The sequence below is a fragment of the Eriocheir sinensis genome, chromosome 15 (assembly GCF_024679095.1).
Source record: "Eriocheir sinensis breed Jianghai 21 chromosome 15, ASM2467909v1, whole genome shotgun sequence".
NCBI classification, from domain to species: domain Eukaryota; kingdom Metazoa; phylum Arthropoda; class Malacostraca; order Decapoda; family Varunidae; genus Eriocheir; species Eriocheir sinensis.
Genome location: NC_066523.1, coordinates 3,997,635 through 4,021,612, shown reverse-complemented (window position 1 = coordinate 4,021,612; position 23,978 = coordinate 3,997,635). Strand labels below are relative to the sequence as shown.

At 41.3% G+C, this 23,978-nt stretch overlaps 1 protein-coding gene across 1 annotated transcript; it reads right to left on the bottom strand.

Annotated features, from left to right (window-relative positions):
* Positions 1–578: 578 nt before the first annotated feature.
* LOC126998786 (uncharacterized) lies at positions 579–23,736 on the bottom strand. The gene is made up of 32 exons (XM_050860826.1): positions 23,585–23,736; positions 19,998–20,111; positions 19,447–19,666; positions 19,223–19,323; positions 18,555–18,668; positions 18,297–18,414; positions 17,029–17,156; positions 16,611–16,825; positions 16,194–16,305; positions 15,714–15,941; positions 15,503–15,598; positions 13,936–14,019; positions 13,661–13,780; positions 13,454–13,573; positions 13,156–13,327; positions 12,872–13,040; positions 12,516–12,769; positions 10,751–12,400; positions 10,128–10,364; positions 9,682–9,998; positions 9,453–9,536; positions 9,042–9,248; positions 8,551–8,704; positions 5,136–5,299; positions 4,671–4,778; positions 3,651–3,788; positions 3,025–3,183; positions 2,296–2,382; positions 1,988–2,144; positions 1,673–1,887; positions 1,037–1,202; positions 579–927 (listed from the first exon to the last, which is right to left on the bottom strand). The coding sequence occupies exons 2-32, from the start codon at positions 20,109–20,111 to the stop codon at positions 731–733; spliced, it is 6,405 nt and encodes a 2,134-aa protein (XP_050716783.1). The 5' UTR covers positions 23,585–23,736; the 3' UTR covers positions 579–730.
* Between the last annotated feature and the right edge of the window lie 242 nt (positions 23,737–23,978).

Genomic DNA, 23,978 nt, shown 5'->3' with positions numbered 1-23,978 from the left:
GGAAAAAAAACATTATCCTAAGTGCATTGGATGAAATACTATTCCCTACATCTGCATTCTTTTTCATCCTGACAACTAATTCCCCTGTGTAGTCTAAACACGGTTGGGAATAATATTGATCCTTGCCTTACTCCTCTCATTCTTCACCTAGCCTCTCTCACTACCAACTTACCATATAATATACTTTTCACAATGTTAACAATCATGACACCCCGCCCAATCTTTTCTGACTCTGTATATCTTTATTTAGTCAATCTTCCTCTATATCCAGAAATCCCAAGTACAATTTGCCTCTCTTTTTACTTTCAATCAGCTCATCCACAACTTTCGCTCTCCTGTCCACACATGAAAGAAGGATGCTCAGTATGTATAATTGAGGAACCATTTCCCTACAGAGCGATCAACACTTCATATCTCCTTATTGTCGGTGGTGAATGTTTGTGCTCTCTATTACAAAGATGGGAATATATACGGAAATGAAATCGGCCTTTTTAGCATTACCATTTAGTTTGGCTAACCGCTGTCTGCTACTCTTAAATCATCAATCCACAAAAAAGATGGGAAGAAAACTCACAGCATAATTTCTTTTATGAAAATATTATATTTTATCACCTGTATTATTTTAACCTAATAAATCATACATTATGCCTGCCATCAGTACATCAGATGTCATATAAATTTGGTCATTGTAGCTTTAATGGAGAAAGGTCCTCGTCAAGAGATAAATCTCCTAATCACAGATGAGGTCCCTGTGGGGCACTGTGCCGCCCCGCATGACCAGTCTCGTGAAGACGTAGGATCTGTTGTGTTGTCCAAGCAGCAGGAGGTGGTGAGGAAGATATGGGGAGAGTTGGCTGGGCATTTCTACATGCTCTATCCAGGAGACTTTTTGGGTGCTGAGGGTTGCAAACTCTTGCATAGTTGCTCCTGGAATTAAATTGTTGGACAAATAGAAATAAATTTTTACGACTATATAACACAGCTTATTAGGTCGCCAATAGGCCCATGACTTAGCTAGCCAGGTAAGTGTACTGACCTACTAGGCTGTAGATGATAGGCGTGTGACCCTCCTGCAAAGTCACCACCATGTAAGAACCAGTGGTGGGGCTCCCGGCATAGAAGACGGTTAGCAGAGTTTTGCCAGCCATCTTGTGCACACTTTCCCAGTGGAGTGTCCTCGTTGCCAAATCCACCGAATGTAGCTGTGAAGGTGGTCATAAAAAAGACAAAAGAAAACCACTTTCCTTCATGATGACTTATACCATCATGATGAACAATTATAGGACAAACTACCATGAGGTGCAGCCACACTAAAGAAGCAATATAGAGTTCGAAATTCAATTCCTTCAGCCTTATACTTGTGGGTGGACAGGTAAAAGAGGAGTGGTGTGAAACTTTAGCTGGATCTAACAAAAACTGCAGCAGATTAGTGAAAATGTTCCTTGTTCAGATAGTCAATTTTTTCAGTGCGTGTTAATTTTCAAGAGTCCATTAGAGAGCCCCTCAATGTAAATCATCCTGTATTTACAGAAAGTATGTCACTAACCTATGTGACACTGACAGTGTGATGCTAAATGCTGCCAGTGAAAATTCATTGGTGGATAGTTAATCTTCCCTGCCCTCTCCCGCTCACCTTTTTAACTTGTTAATAGTCAGATTATTCAGAGCTCACCTCCAGCAGAAACTCATTCCTATTCATATCCTCTCTGGTCACTGCCAGAAGGAGATATACACGTCCATCCTCCTCTAGCAGCATGCAGTCGTCAATGCTACGTTCTGCTTCAACCACTTCTCCTTCGTTGTCGTCCACCAGCAGTGTTCCACGCCCCTTGTTGCTTCGGAAAGTAACTATCTGACCCTCTCTAGTCAAGATAGTTGAGTAGATTTCTGGAAGGTAGATGAGAGAGTACGCATTAAATAGTCCAGAGTCAGTATCTGAGAACCAAGGATTCCTTTTTCTGATCAATGTTAAAATCTAAAAACTCACCAAAGGTTTCAGATATAGTCTGCCGCAGCACTAGTTCACCCGACGCCAAGTTTAGTGTGTAGGTGGTGGTGGCGTCGGAGGAGTGGATCCTCAGAGTAACCAGGTACCCAGTCCTTAACATGGACAGGCGCTCACCATTCTTCAGGGACCGGTATTTCTTTGGGACAGAACCGAGAACGAATTGATGTGCATGCTGCATACCTCAACTATGAACTATCCAAAAAAAAATTTTTTTTTTCTCCGTCCATTTATATGAAAAGAAAACATGAGTAATGAACATAATGTATTACCAACACTTGACTCCCTACCGTGATGGTTGTGTTCGTCACCCTCCAAATAGCGCTGGTAGGGTCACAGAACCCAACGGTTGCCGAGGCTACCGCTGCCACATACACCTGCAAGTTATGCTTCAACTAAAAGAATGGAAAACATACGTACACCATACATCCTTAATACAACTTTCTTCTTTATCATTATATTCTATTGATAGAAATTCAGCCCACCATTATCATCATTCATGTACTGGCACTTGTGTAGTTTTACCATCAAGATTTGTTCGATATATTACGATTAAACTTCCCCTCCATAAATGTACTCTGCACTACGCTTATTTTTCTCGTCATTATTTTATCTATTGATTTTCCTTTATTTTATCTATTTTTAATTTTAAAGCAAAGCTTATGCTGAAGCTGCATGTGGCCTCAGTGCCCATCTCTATCACATGGTCCAACAAATCTGTGGTGGATAATAACCCATTACCCAAGGATATTATTAGAGGGTAGACCATTTAATATATTAGAAGGATCAAATATTGTAGTAGTAGTATTTTTTCTTTTAGTAAAAATATCAAAGGATCATATAATAACATAACCTAAAGGAGCAGCATAATGAAGCTGTTGCCATACTGTGAACACTGTTTTATGTCAAAGTCCCTGAAAATAACTCTTGAAAGTTTTGGTAATTTTATTAAGTGAAAAATATAAAACAAATAAAATGGCTAAGTGTTAGAACGATCCTTCAACACAACCCTCACTCACCTCCTCCATGGTGCCTCCGAGGAAAAGCCAGTGGTGTGCCCAGGTTTCTTCAATTGCCCTTATTCGTAGTTCCTTTGTGTCACTTTCGAAATTATACCAAGCCGTCTCACAGTTGTCATTTCCCTTCCAACTCACCACGAGGAAGGTGGTATTGAAGGCCTGATGATGAATACCAACAAAAAATGGACTACAAGTATATGCATCACTTCATTAATACACACACACACACACACACACACACACACACTAATGTTCATAATATATATAAACAATATGCCAAAGGGTATAAAAAGTTATATGAGCCTTTTTGCAGATGATGCATAGTTAATAAGAAAAGTGAGGACAGAGGAAGATTGTGAGGAGCTGCAAAAAGACCTGGACAGAGTGTATAGATGGAGCCATACAGCAGTGTGGGTACATGGAATGGGCTAAACAAAGACATTGCTGAAAGGGGCAGTGTCCATATAGTGAAAGAAAAGTTGGACAAATATAGATTGGGAGACAGGACTGTCTGAAACTGAGCTCAGGCCCTGTATACTACAAATAGGTAAATTCACACACATGTACATGTACACATATATGCATGCCAGATGATAGTTTTAACAAGTGCTTGGAACACCACTTACATAAAATGCCTCCGAGGCATGGCGGTGGTGCGGCAGCTGATCCTCGTATAGGGCCTCGAAATGGTCACCTTCGTAGATGGCATCCTGTAGCTGCTTGTACATTGGCTCAATTTGACTACAGGTCTCTTTGTACAGCGTCTGTTTAATAACAGAAAACATAGATTGATATCTCTCAAGGTAACTTGATTATCATTACAAAGTTGCATCTAGAGTTAAGCCAATTTATACATATGATGACATTTGAATTAACCACTTACCATTAGATAACATCAAAGACTTGCCAACATCAAGTTACCTAACAGAGCTTATACTTATAATGCAAGGGTATAACGAAACTGTTACTTGTGTACACTTTTCAATGAAACTATATATTTTGGGGGGGAATTTAAGTAGTGCAGTGTTGACAGTAGTAGTTGTGACCTCCCATTGAGACACAGAAAAGGGGTTGCAACTCCATCCCCCATAAAACTTATTTTCTCTTGCCCAGCCTCAAATGGTTAATGTTGGCAACTCTCAGATGGCAACCCTGATCATGTAGCGGCAACACCTTGTCAGTAGCTCAAGACCTCGAGGTACTGGTGGCTGTGTTTTTTGTTCCCACTTTTGTCCACACGTACGTTTTTGCCCTGTGGAGTGAAGCTGCCCTCATATTTACCAGGACAACAATGGTCAGGGCTACCACGGGCAAGGTGGAGAGGGCCTATATCATTGCTCTGAGGCAAGGAGGAGTGGAGATTAACAAGATTGCTGCCTGCCTTGGCCGCCACAGAGCCACCAACGTTTTGTTGTGGCCTTGTGTGCGGGTAAATTCAAGTTGCAGAGGAAACGTTCAAGTGTGGTACCTTCTGCCACATTTTTCCGCAGTCTGGGTGTTCTGTCTTCTATTTGCCTACTTTCAAACCTCTTAATGCCTTACTTGCCTCACCTTAGTTTTGTGTCTCGTAAGTATACATGGATGTCTCCTCCTCTTGCATGCCTCAACCATACTTAAGAGTATCTTTATTGAAATATTACACTCACCGTTAGGTTTTTGGCCATATCGCTGTGATGCATGGCTGCAGATATCAGCTGATGCTGAAGATGTTCTAGCTGCTTGGGATCCTGAGTGTTGTTAGTCAGCAGTGCTCCCTACAACAGTAAGTGTGAAAAACTGAAAAACCTATTCAGTATTTCATACTGAAAACTATACAATGAGCCTAGCAATGGATTAACTGACAATTTCCATACAAAGTAGATTTTTTAAGGTGACATTAATGCAATAAGAAGTACTGGCAGAGATTGCAACTGTGTGGCTCAGAGCTGTTTAATCTATACCTTGGGAAAGGCATCAATTGACAGTGGCTCATGATTAAGTAACTTATAGGTTGTCTAAAAACTTCTATTGTTGATAATACAAACTTCACATGTATCACGTTTAGGCCAAGAAGCTAGCATTTTGTGGGAGCCGGAGCTGCCCAATGAGGAGACCACTAGTGTCCAACGCACCTCAAACACGACAGGTCCATGAAACTCTATGGGGACCTTGATGGTAATCTGTTGGTCGACATACCAGGCAAAAGTCAACAAGGCCTTCAAGTCAACCTCATTCACCACGCTACTTGGGCTCATCAGAGTTGATGCCACCACTGGATTCACGAACCTTATTGAACCTGTACAAAAAGAGTGCAAAACAGTTAAAAGAAATATTAGCAATAATTTCTATGAGCTATGAATAGAAGCTTTAAATTCCATTTTCATAAACTGGTATACAGTATACAGTGGTATACAGGTGTACAGTACAGTAAAATACTGGATTGGTAACTCGGTTCTCACCGACGAAGACAGGCAAAGCCTCCAAGAGGATTTGCACAAAATTTCAGCTTGGTCGGATAGATGGGAGATGCCCTTTAACGTAGACAAGTGCCAGGTCCTTCAAGTTGGAACGAGGAATAAAAAGTTTGATTACGAAATGCGCGGCGTTAAACTCAAAAGCTTTCAATGCGTCAAGGACTTGGGGGTCAAAATCGCGTCAAACCTCAAATTCTCACAGCAATGCATCGATGCAGCAAATAAAGCGAACAGAATGTTGGGCTTCATTAAAAGAAACTTTTTATTTAAGAATAAAGATGTAATACTCCCGCTCTACAACAGTTTAGTCAGACCCCACTTGGAATATGCGGTACAGTTTTGGTCTCCCCACCATGCAAAGGATATTGCTAAATTAGAAGGTGTTCAGCGTCAGACGAATATTATCCCTTCCTTGCGCAACAAATCCTACGAAGAAAGGCTTTCTACCCTTAACATGTTCTCTCTTGAGAAACGTCGCCTCCGAGGAAAACTGATCGAATGTTTTAAAATACTTAATGGTTTCACGAATGTAGACAGATCAACATTGTTTATGATCGATGACACTTTGCGCACGAGGAACAATGGCGTAAAACTCAGATGTAGACAAGTAAATTCAGACTGCACCAAATTTTTCTTCACCAACATTGTAGTGCGAGAATGGAATAAGCTCCCATCATCAGTGGTCCAGTGTAACACGATTGACTCCTTCAAAAATAAGCTCGACCGTCACTTCCTTCAACTTAATATCAACTAGAGTAGAAATGCAACGTTTTGGAGTCTTCTGATTAATGTAAAATCACTTAGGTTTAAGGACAGACCACCAAGTCTGGACCATGGGGTCTGTGTGGTCTGATTTTCTATGTAAATCTATGTAAATCTTGAATAATGCTACTGAGACAAGCTGAACAGCTGTCAAAAAATATTTTCTTGATAATTATTGTAATCACTATTATTACTGTTATTATTATTATTATTATATTATTATTATTATTATGTTATTATTATATTATTATTATATTATTATTATATTATATTATTATTATATTATATTATTATTATATTATATTATTATATTATTATTATTTATTATTATTATTATTATTACTATTATTATTACTAATATTATTACTAATAGTATTACTAATATTATTGAGTAAAAGATGAGGTAGGAAACAAGGGCGTGTTGAGTTTATCCCAGTCTGGTTTCACTTTCACTACTTCAGGGGAACCGAGGTGGCTCAGCTGTCATCCTGTTATCTACAGGTCACATGAGATGCTCCACTCACTGCTCAGAGGCCAGGTTAGAGGTCTGATCCCTCCTCTTTGCCCATCTTCCAGTGGTCAGCATGGAGGTGTTACTTTCGCTTTCCTCCAAGGCCGTGCCGCTCTCACGCCAGCAGCTGTACACATCTTGGCAGCCGACATGGCCCATACTACATCTCCAGTCTTTTTTTTATGTGGTTCGTGGTGATGTACAAGGCCTCCTTGAATTTTCTCTCTTTTCTGCTGCAGTGGGTGTGAGTGCAGCTACTTTGGTGAGACCAGTAGGGGGCTGGATGTTAGGCTTACGGAACACAGGACGGATGTAAGACACTGCCACCTAACCCTGGTGGACCATATTAACCAAATGGCAGCTTGCCAGAGTGAGATGGTACAAAGGTGATGGAGAGTGGCCTGCACAGAAAAAGAGGAAATTCATGGAGGTCTCACACTTCACCACAAACTGCAACATCAACAAAAGGACCGGAGATGTTGTATAGGCCACGTCGGCTGCCAAGATACGTATAGCCGTTGGGGTGAGAGCAACACGGCCTGGGAGGAGAACGAGAGCACACCACCATGCTGGCTACCAGGAGATGGACAAAGGGGCATGATCTGACCTCTGACCTGGCCTCTGAATGGCAAGCAGGGCATCTAATGTGACCTGTGTATAGCAAAATGACACCTGAGCCATCTCAGTTCCCCTGCAGAAGGAAAAGCAAAACTAATCGAGGATAAACTCGGCTTAACAACTGTTTCTCCTTCCTTCTTTACCCAACTTGTTAAAATTGTCATTATTATTACTATTATTATTATTATCATTGTTATTGTAAGTTGTTATTATTACTACTCTATTATTACTTATTACTATTATGTATTTCTATTACTATCATCATTCATTAAAGAAGAGTGCAATAGGTAGAGCAACCCCAACATGCCTAATGCACAAAGAATAAAAGACAAAATGGAATGAAGTAGAGATAGACCATTTAAGATACCAGAGTCCTGTAGTTACTAAAAATTGCACAAGTTATGAATTGAGCCAAATCTATTCCTTGACAACCCCCCAAAAGATTTCATCAACAGAAAATATTGGTATCACACTTATTTTTCAGATTTCAAACAATTTCACATCTTCATTTTTCCCACTTTTCCTTTTAATCATGATAGCATTACAGCTGTCACATATCTCTTAAGCTGAACTCTTCATTCAAACATTTTCAGAAAATTACCACGATTTCAGAATCCCCATAAAACACTTCTAAATAGTTCCTTGTCTGGCCTGAATCATCAGAGAGCATATTGACCCAACAAAGTTACTCCTTTTGTCCTTAAAAAACTGCTTCCATGCTAACACCCTTCGTGGCCAAACTCTGCCTCTGCCTTTCAACTTCTATCTATCCTTCCTGCAGGAACAATGCTTACATACAATCAGGGCCTAAGAAGGGTGACTGATATAATCCTTCAAACTCCCATCCTACAGAATCCTTCTGCTGTTTACTACTACTACCCCTACTGCTGCTACTACTACTATTACTACAAGAATGAAGACAACAACTACTACTACCACTACTTACACTACTACTTTTCCCACTATTATTACTATTAGTGGTTCTGCTACTGCTATACTATTTCTACCACTGTCAAAACTACTAATATTATTGATTTTCTAAGTTTAAGTATATTTTTCAACCAAGCCTTGATGAGGGTAAAGGGTTGACTTTATGAGATCAGCTTTTATACAAATGTAATTTTGAAAGAGTTCATATTAGCTCAAATAGCATTACTTTTTCTATTAGTATTGGTACAACACCTTCAATTTGAGTGTTTTGGTGGAGGTTCACAGTCTGCAGTGCCAGGTCAAGCCACATGCCACGCCCCACGAGGCCAGTCACAAGCAGATCCGTTGTCACCTCTACCCGGCCCAGTAGAGTCAGGCTGCCATACACAGTCTGGCCACCTACTGGCTGGAACAGCGATGGTTTATTTTATGAAATGTGCAAATATGCTGCATTAATGAGTACAATAATGTATACAACATGGATGGTAGCAGACTTCAGATGTTGAGCTAGAAAGGAATACAACCAAGTCCACATTCACACAGGTCAAGCAAGTGGCAAGTTGCTTGCCAGTGATGGGTAGGTGGGAATTATGTTGCCTCAAATTCTCTACTTGAATGGTCATTCTGCTTAGTTTTCTTTGAACTAAGTGTAACTAATGAAAGTCCCATATGCTCTATACTTTTATGTAAACTACCCTAAATGTACCTGGTTTTAAGCCATGAGGTATTTATTGTCTACTTACCTTCATTGTGGCTATCACTTCTTCTCGGAGATGCCACGAGTTCACGGTGCCGTCCACATCCACCTGAGCAGTGGTGACATCTCTAAAGATCGGGCTCTCAGGCAGAGTTTGCTCAGTGTTGGTGGTTAAGTACTGAGTCTCCAGGTTCAGATTATTCAAAAGTGTAGTTTTAATTGGTCCCTGGGCTTGTACATCCTTCTTGAATACCTGAATATCCAACCAAAGGGTAAATTCCAAATTATCATACCATGTTTAGATACGATGAACATGAAATAACTGAAAAAACACGATTTACATTATTATTATATGCATACAAATACAGCAACTGTTTTATGTATTTATCTTGGTTTCTTCTTATTTTGGAACTTGGCGGATGTCATTATCTCACTTGTTGTCTTACTACAGACTTACCAAAGAACTGCCGATGGTTTGGTTCCGGTCAAGGTAAATTGCTTCCATCATTAGTTTGTTATAATCCACACCATCCACCTTCCCCTATGGACATACAACAAAGAAATAGGCTCAACAACTATTCTTCCTTTGCCTTCCATAATGAAAATACTATATACATGTTTCATACACTCTCTCTTGTAATCCTGTGGTTAATACAAGAATATGATAATTAGACACAGCCACTTGCCTCCACTACAAGTGAGTTGACACTGACGAATGGCGCCCAGAGACCACCCTCTACCGTCACTCCTTTAGGCAGGTGAATATCAGAGTTGATCCGGACTAATTTTTGTAGGTAGTCTCTTAAAGGAACATAATTGATACTCGTTACGTCTAAGGTCTGGAAGGTCACGTTGGTCATAAATGTCTTCATGCCTGTCACAGTTACATTCGTTTCGTAGAGGGAGATTGAGTCAGCCAAGCGTTCGGCCGTGTCCACCCCATTGTATAAACCAGCCAAGTGCAGGTGGCCGACATTCACCTCCCCGTGGAAGATCACCTTTCCTGAAGTAAGATACCCACTTGTTATATAATAAAAATATAATAAACTGGAAACCAAAAGTGACTCTACACCTGCATGAACTACTCAATATAATGTTATTGAACCATGCTGTATAAACAAACTCCTCAAACCTTTGACAACATCTGTGCCGCTGAGGCCGAGGGAGACGAGGCCAGCAAGGTTCTGGTTGTTGTACAGACCCAGTATGTGAAGGGCCGCCCTAACATCCACACTGACAAAGTAATAAGGCGCAGTGATGACCTGCTCTGTGTGGCGAGTAAGAAGACGCGTCCTCAGGTCAATCCCATTTATGGCCAAGGCCTCCAGGTTGTTGTGTACTGTCAGGCCCAGTTTGAAGATCTTCTTTCCTGTTAGTGATTTTAAATATAAAGAAAATAATGTAAGGGAGGATGTCGACAATTTAATTCTTTAACCTGTAAAGTGTCAGAGACGTAATAGATACGTCAGCCGCTCTCAGACATCAGAGTGTTGGAGAGGTAGCCTACGAGATACATCGCCCTCCTTCACTTGCACTCAAGAAACTAGTTCCCACGCAAAGTTCGTATTTACGAAGCAAACGTCGGAAGTTGAAACAAAAATTATTTAATCATTTATGGGGACCACATCGTGACCATGAAACGTCGTAGGTCAAGACTGTCATAACCCAAGGATCCCCTGTATATATATAAAAATTATATGACATGCCAACAAATAGATACAGGTACCAGTTATATATGCATACTGTATCTCTTACCTGTAATAATTTGGCTTGACACCTGATCCAGATACACCACGCTGTCACTTAGTCGCTGCAGTTCCACACCGCTGACCAGTCCTCTTACCGCCACGTCCTGCCTGAAGACTAGCTCATTCCAAGTTGCACTTCCTGTGATCATTATGTCATCTGTCAGGTGGATAGCTTTCTGATTGATGTCACTGATGTTAAGCCCATTGGCCCCGATCTGGTTGTGGGTAGTGATCGGTCCTTCAACACTAAGAGAAGTGAATTTGACATAACCAGATATATAAGAAGATTCATCTTTCATCACCAAGTTACCAGTCAGGTGATTAGCCACATATCCGTTGATTTTACCGACGGTAAGAGTTGTGTGTGACATAACAGACCCCTCTACTGTGAGGACTCCTGAATAGTAGCCAGGGAGAGTCATGCTGACTCGCTTTCTGTTCAGTAAAGAGATGTCCACCCCATTGATGGTGTTTTCTTTAGCCATGTGAATGCTAGTTACTCTTAAGTCACTAAAATTGGCATAGAGCAGTGACTGTGGTGCTGCGAAAACCTGGTCTGTGCTTTTTCTAACTATTTGATCAATATCCAGGCTGCTGATTCTTCCAGTGACCACCAGCTCTTCCACCCTTAACACCTGGGCAAAAGTTTTAGTCCCAGTTACAACTTGACCAACCTTATTCAGGTACAGTGCAGTTTGGGCAATCTTCTTAACATCAACACCACCCACCAGCAGTGTAATTAAGGAATCAAATGTTACATTCTTTAAGAAGGTCTTCTCCCCAGTGACAATTTGCAGTTCACCACTGCTGCTGCTGTCCGTAGTTATCTTAACTAGATTATTGAAGCTCTCACTGTTTAAGGTTTTGTGAAATATGACATTCTCGATGGTCAGTCCGCTTCTGAAAACTTTCTCAGAATTTATCACTACAGATGGGACATCATCATACACTAAGTCATTTACAAAGACAGCCCAGTCAAGGCCATTAAGGTTCCCTGTGCAAGAAACTGAAGGAACTGTCACGAACTGCTCGAAGACGACATCAAACTTCCAACTTCCTGACTTGATGTTGGCTAGAGAACTGTTAAGTTCATCCAGATTTACTCGATCTATTATTTTAGAGTCTATATTTAGGTCACTTTCGATGTACACACCTCTGGCAAACTTTTTGAGCCCAGAAATGGTCTGTGGAGTGTGTAAGGTCACTATGTTGGAGGGCAGGATGCCATCCACGTGGCCAAGAGAATCAATGTTCAGGCTACCAAAGTGGACCTGTTGGAACCACTGTGACCCAAAGTCGATGGTCTTGTCCCCATTAATTACATAGTTGTCAGGGAATTTTTTTGAGTTGATGAATCCAGCCACAATTACATCCCCACGCACCTCAACTGATGGGACGACTAACCGCCCACTTGCCATTGCTGGCTTGTGTCTGAACACCGTAGTTTCCATGAATTTGCTGATGTTAACTCCCATAATTCTGTTTGTGTTCAAGATACTGATATCTGGTGGACTGGCAAATGAGAGTGATCCCTGCACTGTCCCTCCTAGAGTCGTGAGGGTGCGGCTGCTCAGGCGTTGAATGTCGACCCCGTCCACCACCTTCGACATGGCAGTGAGGCTGTCTACCTTAACTGCACCTTGAAAGTTGCATGCACCTGCCAAATAGAAAACTTCTTTATACACCTTTATTTGTGAACAAAGTTCTGACATAAAATCAAATAAGTTTCACTCCATTACATAAGAATGCTACCAAAAGTTAAAAATACACACCTAGAGTTGCATTATCATTCAGGAACACTACTTCTTCAGAAAGATCAATGCCTCCCACAGTTCCCCCAGGAGAAAGAATCACTGTCTGAGCCATAAGGTGGGAAAAAACAGTCGACCCGCCAATGATGTGGTCACCCTCGGAGGTTACCAGATCCTTGACAGGCACATCGTCCAGGTACTCAACACTCAGCTCTTGCACAGACAGAGTCTGGAGGAACTTCTTACTCCCAGTGACCATTCTTGTGTCACGAACCCTGAACGATTTATTGTAACAAAATTAATCAAGAATTTGAATATATGTGTGGCAGACCAACTAAAAATCAACAAGGAAACCAAATGCAATATAATAAGTTCACCTGACTACGTTGATTAGCATGTCGTCGAGAGGCAGTGGTTCCTCGAAAATGTCCAATGGCCGACCCACACCGAGGCGGTCAACGTTGAGCACTGCAGCATTAATACCACCATTCAAAATGGTTTTCCTTCCATTTATACGTTTATGGATTCCCTTTGTGGGTACAGCATCTGCAAAGATAAACACTCACCTGCAAGACTCAAGACATGAGTATGGCCGAGTCTCTTATTTTCTTTATAATATTTGAGGAATCCCCTAACAGACAAAAACACAAGGAAAACTCACCATTTAGTCTGTGGTGGACGTTGATAACGGTATGGTTCAGGGCATCAAGAAGCTTGTAGTATTGAGACATCTCACCGACGTTCTGCTCATAAGTCTGCTGGGTTACTTGACCACTCAGGTTGGGGGTTTCCAGCAGAACTCTCTTTGATTTGAGGTTATCAGTATCTAATATCTGGTCAGATTCCAAGGGCAGGAAAAAGAGCATTAAAAAAAATCCATTAGGTAAAATGTAAATGATGCAATTGCACAGTGTGTCTCTTGCTCTTCATGGTTGTCAGGTTAAATGAACAACACTAACCCCATGAACATGAATCCCACCGAACACTGTGATGTTTCCGTCAAACACATCCCCACCACTCCCATGCTGCAGCACATTGCGAACCTCCCCCAGCACGCGGGACTGTCTATCAAACTCTACCTGAAAAATAGGTTTTAATGCACATTTCCATTCCTTTGACAGTCGTACAATGATAGTGATTTGTGCAAATTTCAACAACCAACTTACCTGGAGCGGCTGAACTAACCCCTGCAGGGCCTTGATCTGTCTAGCCACTGGGTCTTCTGCCTCCTTTAGGCTAGCCTCTACATTCAGAGTCATAGGGCCTGCAACACCTTGCACGAAAACCTACAGTAGATGAAACATTTTGTATGTGTATTATTCAGATATTATCTTCATATACTTCATACTATTCAAAGTGACCTGCATATATTTTGTCATATTTTGGCAAGCAAACGAGTTTGTAATGAGGTAACCACTTGAACTAATTAAAAGATACTCACCAGGCTCTTACGTCTGAAAGAATCAAAGATGGCAAAGCTAATGTCCCAGTTGGGTATATGGACACCAAGGCGAGTTGAGTAGGCCTGGAGGAAATAGGATCCATGTTAGGAAGTTAACTAGAAAGCTCTTTTGCAAGACTGACATCCCAGTTTAGGATTATAATGTATAAAAAAAGGTAAGAGTAATGGGGGTGTTGAGAGGTGGATGATGAACAAAGCCTCAGTTGTCAATGATGTGGCAGGAGATAGGAAACAGTTGTGTGTTTGCTCTGGTTTTAATCAGACTTACTTGCTTTAAACAAAGTTGTGTGTGAACCAATGTGAATTCAAAATTGTTCCACTGTAGGAAGAAAGTATATAACAGCATTTGATGAGAGACAACCGAGGGTATAATGACAAAAATGTTTGAACTGAAAAGATATGTAATCAGAAGTTGCCACTGTAATTAAAAGGATAAATATCTGAAAAGAGAATAAAGATTAGATGCTAAAATATGACAGGTTGGGCAGCTGGACAATGTATGATGTCTTCCAAGGTTTATGGTGTATGCACAAATGTATTACAGTATTTGCGTTCTTGACAATAAAAAAGGTTGGTATGCGATGGAAGCACGAGCCTGAAATTTAGGAATGATGTAGGAGTGCATCAAGGATATGTGATGTTGCACTGGCTCTTCTATATGCACTTAATAGGTATACAGAAAAAGACAGCAAGTGGGGTTCATCATGAAAACCTGAGCCTCGGTAAACTGGATCAGTCCATTGTTCCATGAGCAAGCTGCAATATTGGTAGATTTGGATGAAAACTATATAATTAAGGAAAGAGCTTAGAATCTGAATGTAATAGCCCTGTAGGAAAGGGATACTGGGGGTAGCGATTTGCTATGAGTAATGGCAGCAAAACAAAATGTAGGTTAGTCATGAGGCAAGAAATAATGGAAAAGTATAGATATCTGGAGACGAATGAAGTCTAGATTTGAGTATGGAAATGAACTGAGAGAGCATTGAATGAAAAGGATCCACTGAGAGATAGAAATGAAAGTATGGAGGGAAATGAGTGTTAGTAAAATTTCACTAAATATGATGGACGCTTCAGATACCTAGGCATAATGAAGCACAACAGATAGGTCACATGCTCTGGAGACAAGGACTTTATAGGAGAACGTTGACTTTTTGAGTGATCAGAAAATATTCAGGTGATGTACTATAGATAAGGGCAATGTGTGTTGAGGAGGGAGTGATGGAATACGTGATCTCAAAACTATGAGGTGTTTCAGGCATACTATGTTACGAATATCAAATGGAGACTGTAGCGAGTTAACTTTCCATGTCTATGAAACTGTATTAAATGCAACACTGATATTTTCAGACTTAAAACTGCTGCTGCAAGCATTTGGTCCCTCAAGTACTGGCCTGTCTGGCAATCAGTTATTCAGCTATATATTACTCAACACATTTTTTTCTACATTAACAGAAGCTTAACATGAATCACTGATGTTCTGAATAAGCACAGGCTTCCAAAGACGGCCAATTCATTAGATTGCTATTTCTCACGTCACAGTACCCACCTGGTTAAATTTCTGCACTGAACTATGCCACACATAGGCAACCAGATGTTGCCCTTGGCCAGCCAACAATACTGTCCTCCCCTGCAACCACTGCATCTGAGGGACAAGATATGTTCATTTATACAAAAGACGTGGTGGAGTCAAGTGTTTATAAGGATTAAGGAACCTGCCAATGTTTATAATGTTTCAATGAAATATTTACAAAACTTACTTTCATGGGAATAATGGCTGAGAAGGACGACAGCTCACCACCAGGGACAAGATCCTGGATTTTTGTGTAATTCTTTCCCAAATTGTACAACTGCGCCTGTTTTTCTGTCACCACCACCAGATAACTTTCAAAGGCCATACTGAAGCTGGTCCAGGAGATAACTGGAGTTCCTCTAGACATGTGCATTACTTGTAGGCTTCGGAGCTCATATTTGGGCAAACGAGGTGACTGGAATTAGGCAAGTTAAGAGTCGGAGTTTGAACAAATTAATTCTAACATTACATTCCGAATAGCAACTCTCACCCATTCCAGACAGCAACTCTCACCCATTCCAGACAGCAACTCTCACCCATTCCAGACAGCAACTCTCACCCATTCCAGACAGCAACTCTCACCCATTCCAGACAGCAACTCTCACCCATTCCAGACAGCAACTCTCACCCATTCCAGACAGCAACTCTCACCCTAACCTAAAGTTACCTTAATCAGTTCTTTGATCTCGAGCCAGTCTCTGTTCAGAACTCCCACAAACACCCGCCCTCCGACTTGCCATGCTCTCATCTCTATGCCATTCCCCTTCCAGAACTGCACACTGCAACACCACACCAATGGAATTAGTTGTCACTGGATTTTTCTTTCAAGTATTAATTTATTCAACACATTTCTTATTGGCAGTAGTGATAAGTATTAATACTGAAAGAAGTATTGACTTAACATCCCAAGACATGAATTGATGACTTAGCATTAGCTGATGCTTAATTCATATGAGCTGCAAGAATTCAACAGCATGAGCATAGCATCAGTTATTACTGTACTAGTTGTTACCTCTCAGTTTTAAGATGAATCAGCTGCAACTACTGCCAGACCCAGGCATTTAGCAAACCCATGTTTACTCACCCAACGATCCCGACGAATCCTTCCCTGCCAGTGTTGATGGTGTAACATTGGTGATTTGTTTCTCCTGCAGTAAAAGTGAGGAGGAACCTTTCTTTTAGTATGGTCCCATCAGTATTTTTATAAATCTCACCATAACTCAGGTGCGTCAGGTTCCTATCTAATAGCTGAGTGTTCAAGCCTTTCTCATACTGCACAAGTTGGATCCCATCATCATCCTGTGAAAATACCAATTATGTCAAAAGGAACACCATGGGAGCTTCCTGAAGGATATGTCTATCAAGTTCAGTAAAGTAAAGAGATGCCAGACACTTAAAACTGCCTAGTTAAAGGAGACAAAGGCATTCAGCTCCAAAGTCATTGTGACAAAATTAAACTGCTCCTGATCGAAAATAATAAGGTATATCGTGTGAATACTCACTATCCTGTAGAAAGACAAGTTGGAGCCATAGTAAGCTATGAGTACACGCTGGAGCCCATGCTCAGAGTCAAAGTACTTGAGGTAGTACTGGAAACCAACAGCCATTTCCACCAACAGTTGGTGAGGCTCTGGTTTTCCGAAATGGTGACCCCAAATTCAATCAAGAGTTGGCAGAGAAAAAAATTGAGATTTAATTAGAACAGACAGCAAAAATTGACTACTTGTTACCGCAAAATTACTTAAATTCACACACACACACACACACACATGTCAATAATTACCACAGTTACACAAGAGCTTGAGTGCAGTAAACGTATTTGAATTAAATTTAAATTTGATAATGTCCACTTTTTTTTTTTTTACAACAAAGGAGGCAGCTCAAGGGCACACAAAAAAAGAAAACAATAAAAAAAAAGCCCGCTACTTGCTACCACACCAGTGTAACATATTCCACTGCCAGCCCCGTTTGCTAAAATATATCTACAGATGAAGTATTCAGGACTTAACCCTTAGAGTGCGGGTGGCAATATATTTCTCTGGATGCTGTGCACGGGGAAAATTTAGACATTTAAAAGAGGTGGAAATGGTGTCTTTCTTCTTTGCAATAATTGTATATTCATCTAATATATATGGTGGTGTAATAAAACTTCTCTCCTAATAATAATAAAAAAGTTATGACAGCCAAAAATATTGCGCATTTTCTTGTGGCGTCTTGCATTATTGAACAAGATTAGAATCAGTTAAATTCAATTGTGTGTGTATGTGTACGAGTGAGTATGTGCACTGTGTGAGGACGAACTGAAATGACCATCAACCATCAAGTGCAAGTAAGTTCACCCATAATGGTAGCCCAAAACCATCAAAACAAGAGTGAAAAACAAAGAGAAAATGCCTTGAATCTGGCGGCCACTCTGAAAACTAATTTCCTACCACAAATTTTGATTTGGATCACATCACATTATTCTAAGGAAATCATATGATATAAAAATATATACGGACTTTTTAACATCATATCAAACCATATCAAAATATTTCAAACTCGTGTAAAATGAGAGGTACCTGAATTTGATGGAGATTTGAAAACATGAAAACATGACTGTAGCCCTAAATTTGCACAGCCTGCAGATACACCATTTTATAAATTATCAATGGATTGATTGATTAGGGCATATGTTCATGGTGCTGCAACTGCTGTGGTCATATGGCACCAATAAATTCTCAAACACTAATAACATGAACTAATCATAAAATGCTGCGAAGATACTGACTGTGTTGCTCACAAGATGCAGCGTACAGCTCGCCACATGGAACACATGTGTCTGCCTGTGAGGGGCATGGACAGTTGCCAGGGTGACAACAAGCACATCCCTTATGCACGTCACTAATCTATTGGGAAGGAAAAAATAAGTTAAGAGTACAAAAGATGCAGTAGTTGCCATAACTTTTTCCAAGGGTCATTGAAGCAAGTTGTCATTGAAAACTCGTTTGAAACAACAAGTTATGTCATAGAAAACTCCTCCTCTAACTTGGTAGGCCATGTGGCTGCAGGAACACCCATGGAGGCTTCTTGTCCAAGAGTTCTTCACCATTAGTGGGCGCAGCATCCCTCTGGCCAACACATAGCCACGATTTGCCTCACTCTGCAGAAAAGAGAATACAATTAATAAAAGGCACACCTTGCAGGAATCCCACAGAGTCGCCCATTACTGTTTATAATTTACTTCAACGATCTTGATTGTAGTATAAACAATAAAATCAAGTTTGCTGATGACAAAAATAAAAAGCCTATAGCCTACCTTTGAGATTATACCAATAAATAAGTTATGCAGTTCAAGACTGACAAATGTATGCATAGACCAACTGTCCTCGTTTAGCTTATTGAAATCCTTGTGTATCCTTGTGCAATAATTTCCGAAATTTAATTTACCCATGTAAGTTATTTTCATACACTACATTTTATTAATTTTGAAAGCAAGTGACATTGATTTGATATTGCCAATGATATGTATTGTTCTACTTTTGATTATGTCCACTTTGTTACTTGCTACGCCTCTTTGAATGCTACAAATTCACGAATATTTTGAGTTTACCCAGTACTGTACATGAAACTTGGGTTGTTCTTGTCTACCCTTATTTTTCGCTGCCATATGAAGCAAGTATCTAATGACACGTTATACAAAGTACAAGAGCTTACCTTGTATATTGCCGCTAAGTTCCAGAGATTTAGTGGAATAATTTTGTCGATAATGATGCTCCCCAGAGTCTGGCCCACAGCAATATTATTTATCTTCAACACTAAAAAGACACAAGACTAATTAATGGCAAACTTTAAGAACAGGTATCTTAAACTTGCAATATTCAAACCTTTTATCAGATCACCAACTCATCCTGTTACTCAAATAATAAGTTAACACTCACACTCCCTGTCTCTATGGGTGTCAAAGTTGTAGGAGTGCCAGTACTGCTGGGGGCTGGCATCTCGACGGAAGCGGAGCTGCTCTCCCACTCCCTGCTGGAGGGCAACTGTCCTCTCCTCAAGCAGAGCCAAGTCCCGATGGTGACGCCGCAGCCGACTCTCAAAGGCCTCCGCTATATCTTCCTTGAGCTTCTGCAAGCGAAGCTCGACCAAGGAATCCAACTGTAAAGAAAGGGGTACTTATGATTCAAATTTTCTTATTTCTTTTAGATTCTTAAGATATTGATAACATACTTGAAAAGACAGAGTGCTTGGAGCATTAGGGGACAAGCATTCAAACTGCACTTTTATACATCTTCCTGTTAGCTTATGTCTAAAATATATTATGTCATTACAGAATACGACTCCAGGATTGTAAAACATTTAGGGATTACTACTGCATCAAAAGGAAATACATATTTAAAGGAAATACATATTTAGACTCCTTTCCAATTTAGTACACTTAAGTCTTGTCAGCAATGGACAGATGTTTTCTTCACTAGATACAACTCACCTGCTTAGGGGGAAGACTATTCAAGAGTATTTCAGAGGGATCCAACCCCTTCTTGGGGAATGCACACGCCCCAGTCAGTGCCATCAACAATAACGCAGCAGTCACCCACCCCATCTAGGGGAGTATCAATCATTGTAAGAGAAAGTAATCAGTCAGCTGCCAGAATTTCCCCTTTCCATATATCTGCATCAACCTGGATTACAAAAAGGACCTCAGCAATATGTGGCAGAATTTTTCCCGTTCCTCCAGCAGCAATTGTGCATAAGAAAGCTTGTGGCAGCAAATCTAGAAAATTATTCAATACACACACACCAGTTAAGACATATTTAAGAAACTCATCTGAATCCAATTTAGATACCTAAGACGGATAGGAGAAGTCATGTTAATCCTATGTATATGAACTAAGGTGGACCATGGGTACAAGTGCAAGATGTCGTTACTGCCCACAATATACACCCCACCAAACTAAACTCACATCTCCCCAGACAACTGTCACTGCTCCTTCTAATGTACTGAACACATGCTGGGCTTCATGATTGTGCTCCGAGAAGCCTAAATGAGAACAGTGACAACTAAACAAATGTTAGTCATTCAGTGTCACATGAAGTAAGATTCTCACAAGATCACAGAAGCAGCAGCCTTGGCCCATTTGGTCTTTCCTGGAAGACCCATTGAAACCTTTTAAGCCACTATTAAAAGAAGGCAGGGAATCAGGTGGAGAGATGAAATCTGAACAATTGCAGGAGCAGGATATAGCATGCTATAGTCGTGGTGCCCAAGTCTGAAGTGTGAATTACCATATTCTGGTAACTCAGTCACATGATGTGCCTGATTTCACGAATGATGTATGATAGCTTGTGCAGAGGAAATAGGTGTTTATCACTAAGAGGCAAGGTACTGGGGAGGTCTATCTGGATGAGGAATCCAACTTCCTCAACCTACCCAGGCTGTCTTTCTTTTTCCCTCCTTTGTGTTCATTTTATTTTTCTATCTATTTATTTATTTGTTTTTTGTTTGTTTTTTCACGTTTTCGCCTGTGGCATCAGTAGGCTCTCTTGGTAGGGCCTGATGGTTGGACCCAACCAATTGTGGCGCAGGCAAGTGTTTATAGAGGCGCCGTCTTTTCTTGGCTCATGCTGCCCCCCGGAGCTCATTCTTGATTCACTTTGACAGGTCTTCAGGGGTCCGGGTTGATAGGTGGTCTTCAGGACAGCATGTGGGTAATTTTAGGCCGTTTGGCAGTGACTGAAAAATCCTAGGTGGTAGCGGCAGATTTGAACCCACGTCATCCATGACGCGCCGAACGTGGGGCCCACACGCTAACCACTCAACCACCACCTCCCCTAATGCTTCTTTCTTTGGGTAGCTGGGGGATTTACCCTCTCAGGGGTCCTCCATCCCTGCCCTATGGTGAGCGGTCAAACCAATCCCTGATCTGGGCTGGTTTGGGGGAGAGGTTTGCACCCTCTCCCGTACTTAAAAATTTCTCCAAGCTAAAAACAAATCAAGAAATAGAGGTCAGAGACTCAAGAGTCGTGGAATGAGCCTCAACCCCAATCCTGTTTTGCTGGGGGGCTCAACCATGCAGCAGGCTCTCCCAATGCATTCGCATCCGGGGAGCCTGCCAACAGTGAGCCTACGGGAAGGAAGAGCCCCTTAGCCCATCTTTTTGTTTTCGGGTGGGCAGAACAGTGAAGAAGCAGAGCCAACCTGCAGAGCCAGGCCTGGGATTACCCTTCGGAGGGCTCTGCGTGTGGGCTCCTGGAAAGTTCGGAGTCTTTCGGAGGATGACTGACTGCCTGCCCTTCCTGTCAGATGTGCTTACAAGGCTGAGGGTGGACATATATATAGTGGGACTCTCTGGGATGAGGGGGCCAGGCAGTGGTGAGATCAGTGAGGAGGGTACACCTACTACTGGTCCAGCATGAGCAGTGGAAGAAAAGGAGGCATGTCTTGGGTGACTTCCATTCTAGTGCTGGCACTAACAGGGCTGGCTATGAGTTATGTGTTGGTCCCCATGATTCTGGAACCAGAAATCTCAACAGCTCCATCCTCATGAATTTTGCAAGATCATTTAAGGAGGTTGAGAATTGCAGGTTCCTGGTACCAGAGACCAGAGCTGCACTGCTGGACTTCGTGTAGAAATGCTGGAGGGGTGGCTAAGGAGATTGGCCATATCCTTGTAAATACTGGCTGGAGGATCCTTCAGAACTCAAGAGTTTTCTGGAGTGCTGAGTTCTTTGGAATTGATCTTGGGCTTGTTGTTGCAACACTCAATCTTAGTGTCAGGTCAAGAAGAATCTTGAGATTGTTTTTCATCTCGATAGGCCTGAAAATCCTGGCATGTGCTCAAGAGTATACAGTAACCGTCAAATTGGTTCAATGTGCTCAACACCCTTGAGGACCCTGTAGAACTGTGGGATACCTTCAAAAGTGAGACGCTTTGAGCTATCACTGAGTGCACTGGAGAGCACCCAAGATCTAGGAATGGATTTTCCTTGGTGGAGACGGTGAAATATTGAGGAGAGTGGCGTTGCCAGGCTTGCTGGGAATCGGGACCAATATAAAGCTCTGTCACATGGGACTAGAGCTCTCCTGTGGAGAGACAAGGAGAGGTATGTCAGGGGTCTCACTACAGAAGTCGAGAGCCATTTAAATGTGAATTAACTCTGACCTGCTAACTGAGCCATGAAGAAGCTCTGCTCTGAGCCTCCCTCTCAGGTTAGAGATATCTGAATAGCAGATGGCTGCCTCTTGTCAGACCTGGATGGGCAGACCGGGCTCATTGAGCTGAGTACTTTGAGAAGTTGTACACAGTGGACCCTCTGAGTGAAGAGTTTTCAGTTGAGTTGCAGGTGAAAAAAGCCCACCTTTTCTTGACAAGGTCATATTAGTCAAGCTGATAGGTGGAGAAACCGAGTTTTTTTTTTTATAATAAACTATTCTACAGTCCTTGGGATGGACACTCTTCTGTTGATGTTCCAGCTGTCCTCAAAGACCCGTCACCACCAGAGCATCAAAGCTCATTCGAGGGAACTGAGTGGGGATCGGGAGTTCGAGTGTGATCAAACCATGGTGAATTTCTACATACAAGTAAAATAATCGCCTGCCTTCTTGTTGACTGTCCGTCTTTTGATCTGATGCATTAACGATCACGTCACTAAACTTCTGGTAAAACACATTAATATTTGAGATACAGTAAAACAAGGGTCATTGGGTAAATCACTTGCTATCCCATCAACATGATGGGACTAAAAACTGCAACAGAAATGGCTAAAAATCCAATCATTGTGCAGTTTATTCCATGTTGGAATCTACATTCAACCAGATTAAATATTGACGACGCACGTCACCATAGATGCATACATGTCAAGATTAAAAAAGGTCAAGGCTGATGAAAGCAATGTTTTTAAATATTACGATGTGATTATTGTGATTCTTATATGTTATATATTAATATATGCTTAACAATCCGATGTGACTTAATTCCATGTGTACAGTCCGTCGTCGATGAACAGTTGGCCCCCCCCAAAACTCAAGGCTGGATCCGCCCTTGGATGCATAGTGACGTCAACCTGAGTGCTTACCTCTTGTATTGGTGGCTGCCGAGCGGTGAGAACAGTGGCACTGCGGCGGTGTGAGCACTTGATACTGGCCGCCGTACAAACTGGGTTTCAGTGAACCTTTGGAGAAGCGCCCCGATTGTTTCATTATAGACTTCGAGATCAAATATAAATACTAAGTGAAGCAGAAGAGTTAAAATGCCTCACTTTGCTCAAAATGCAGATGTGGTTTATTTTTTAATGTATTGTAAACTCTGCAATTAAACCAGCTTTTGAGCCAACATTTTCAAAGGGTAATCTGTCATCACAAAGAAAAAAAAAATCTTCACCAGCTTCATTCACACAAGTGAATTCTCATAAATTTTGATGCTACGTTTCGAAGGGTTCCGAAGAGTTTCGCCATGAGACAATCACAATT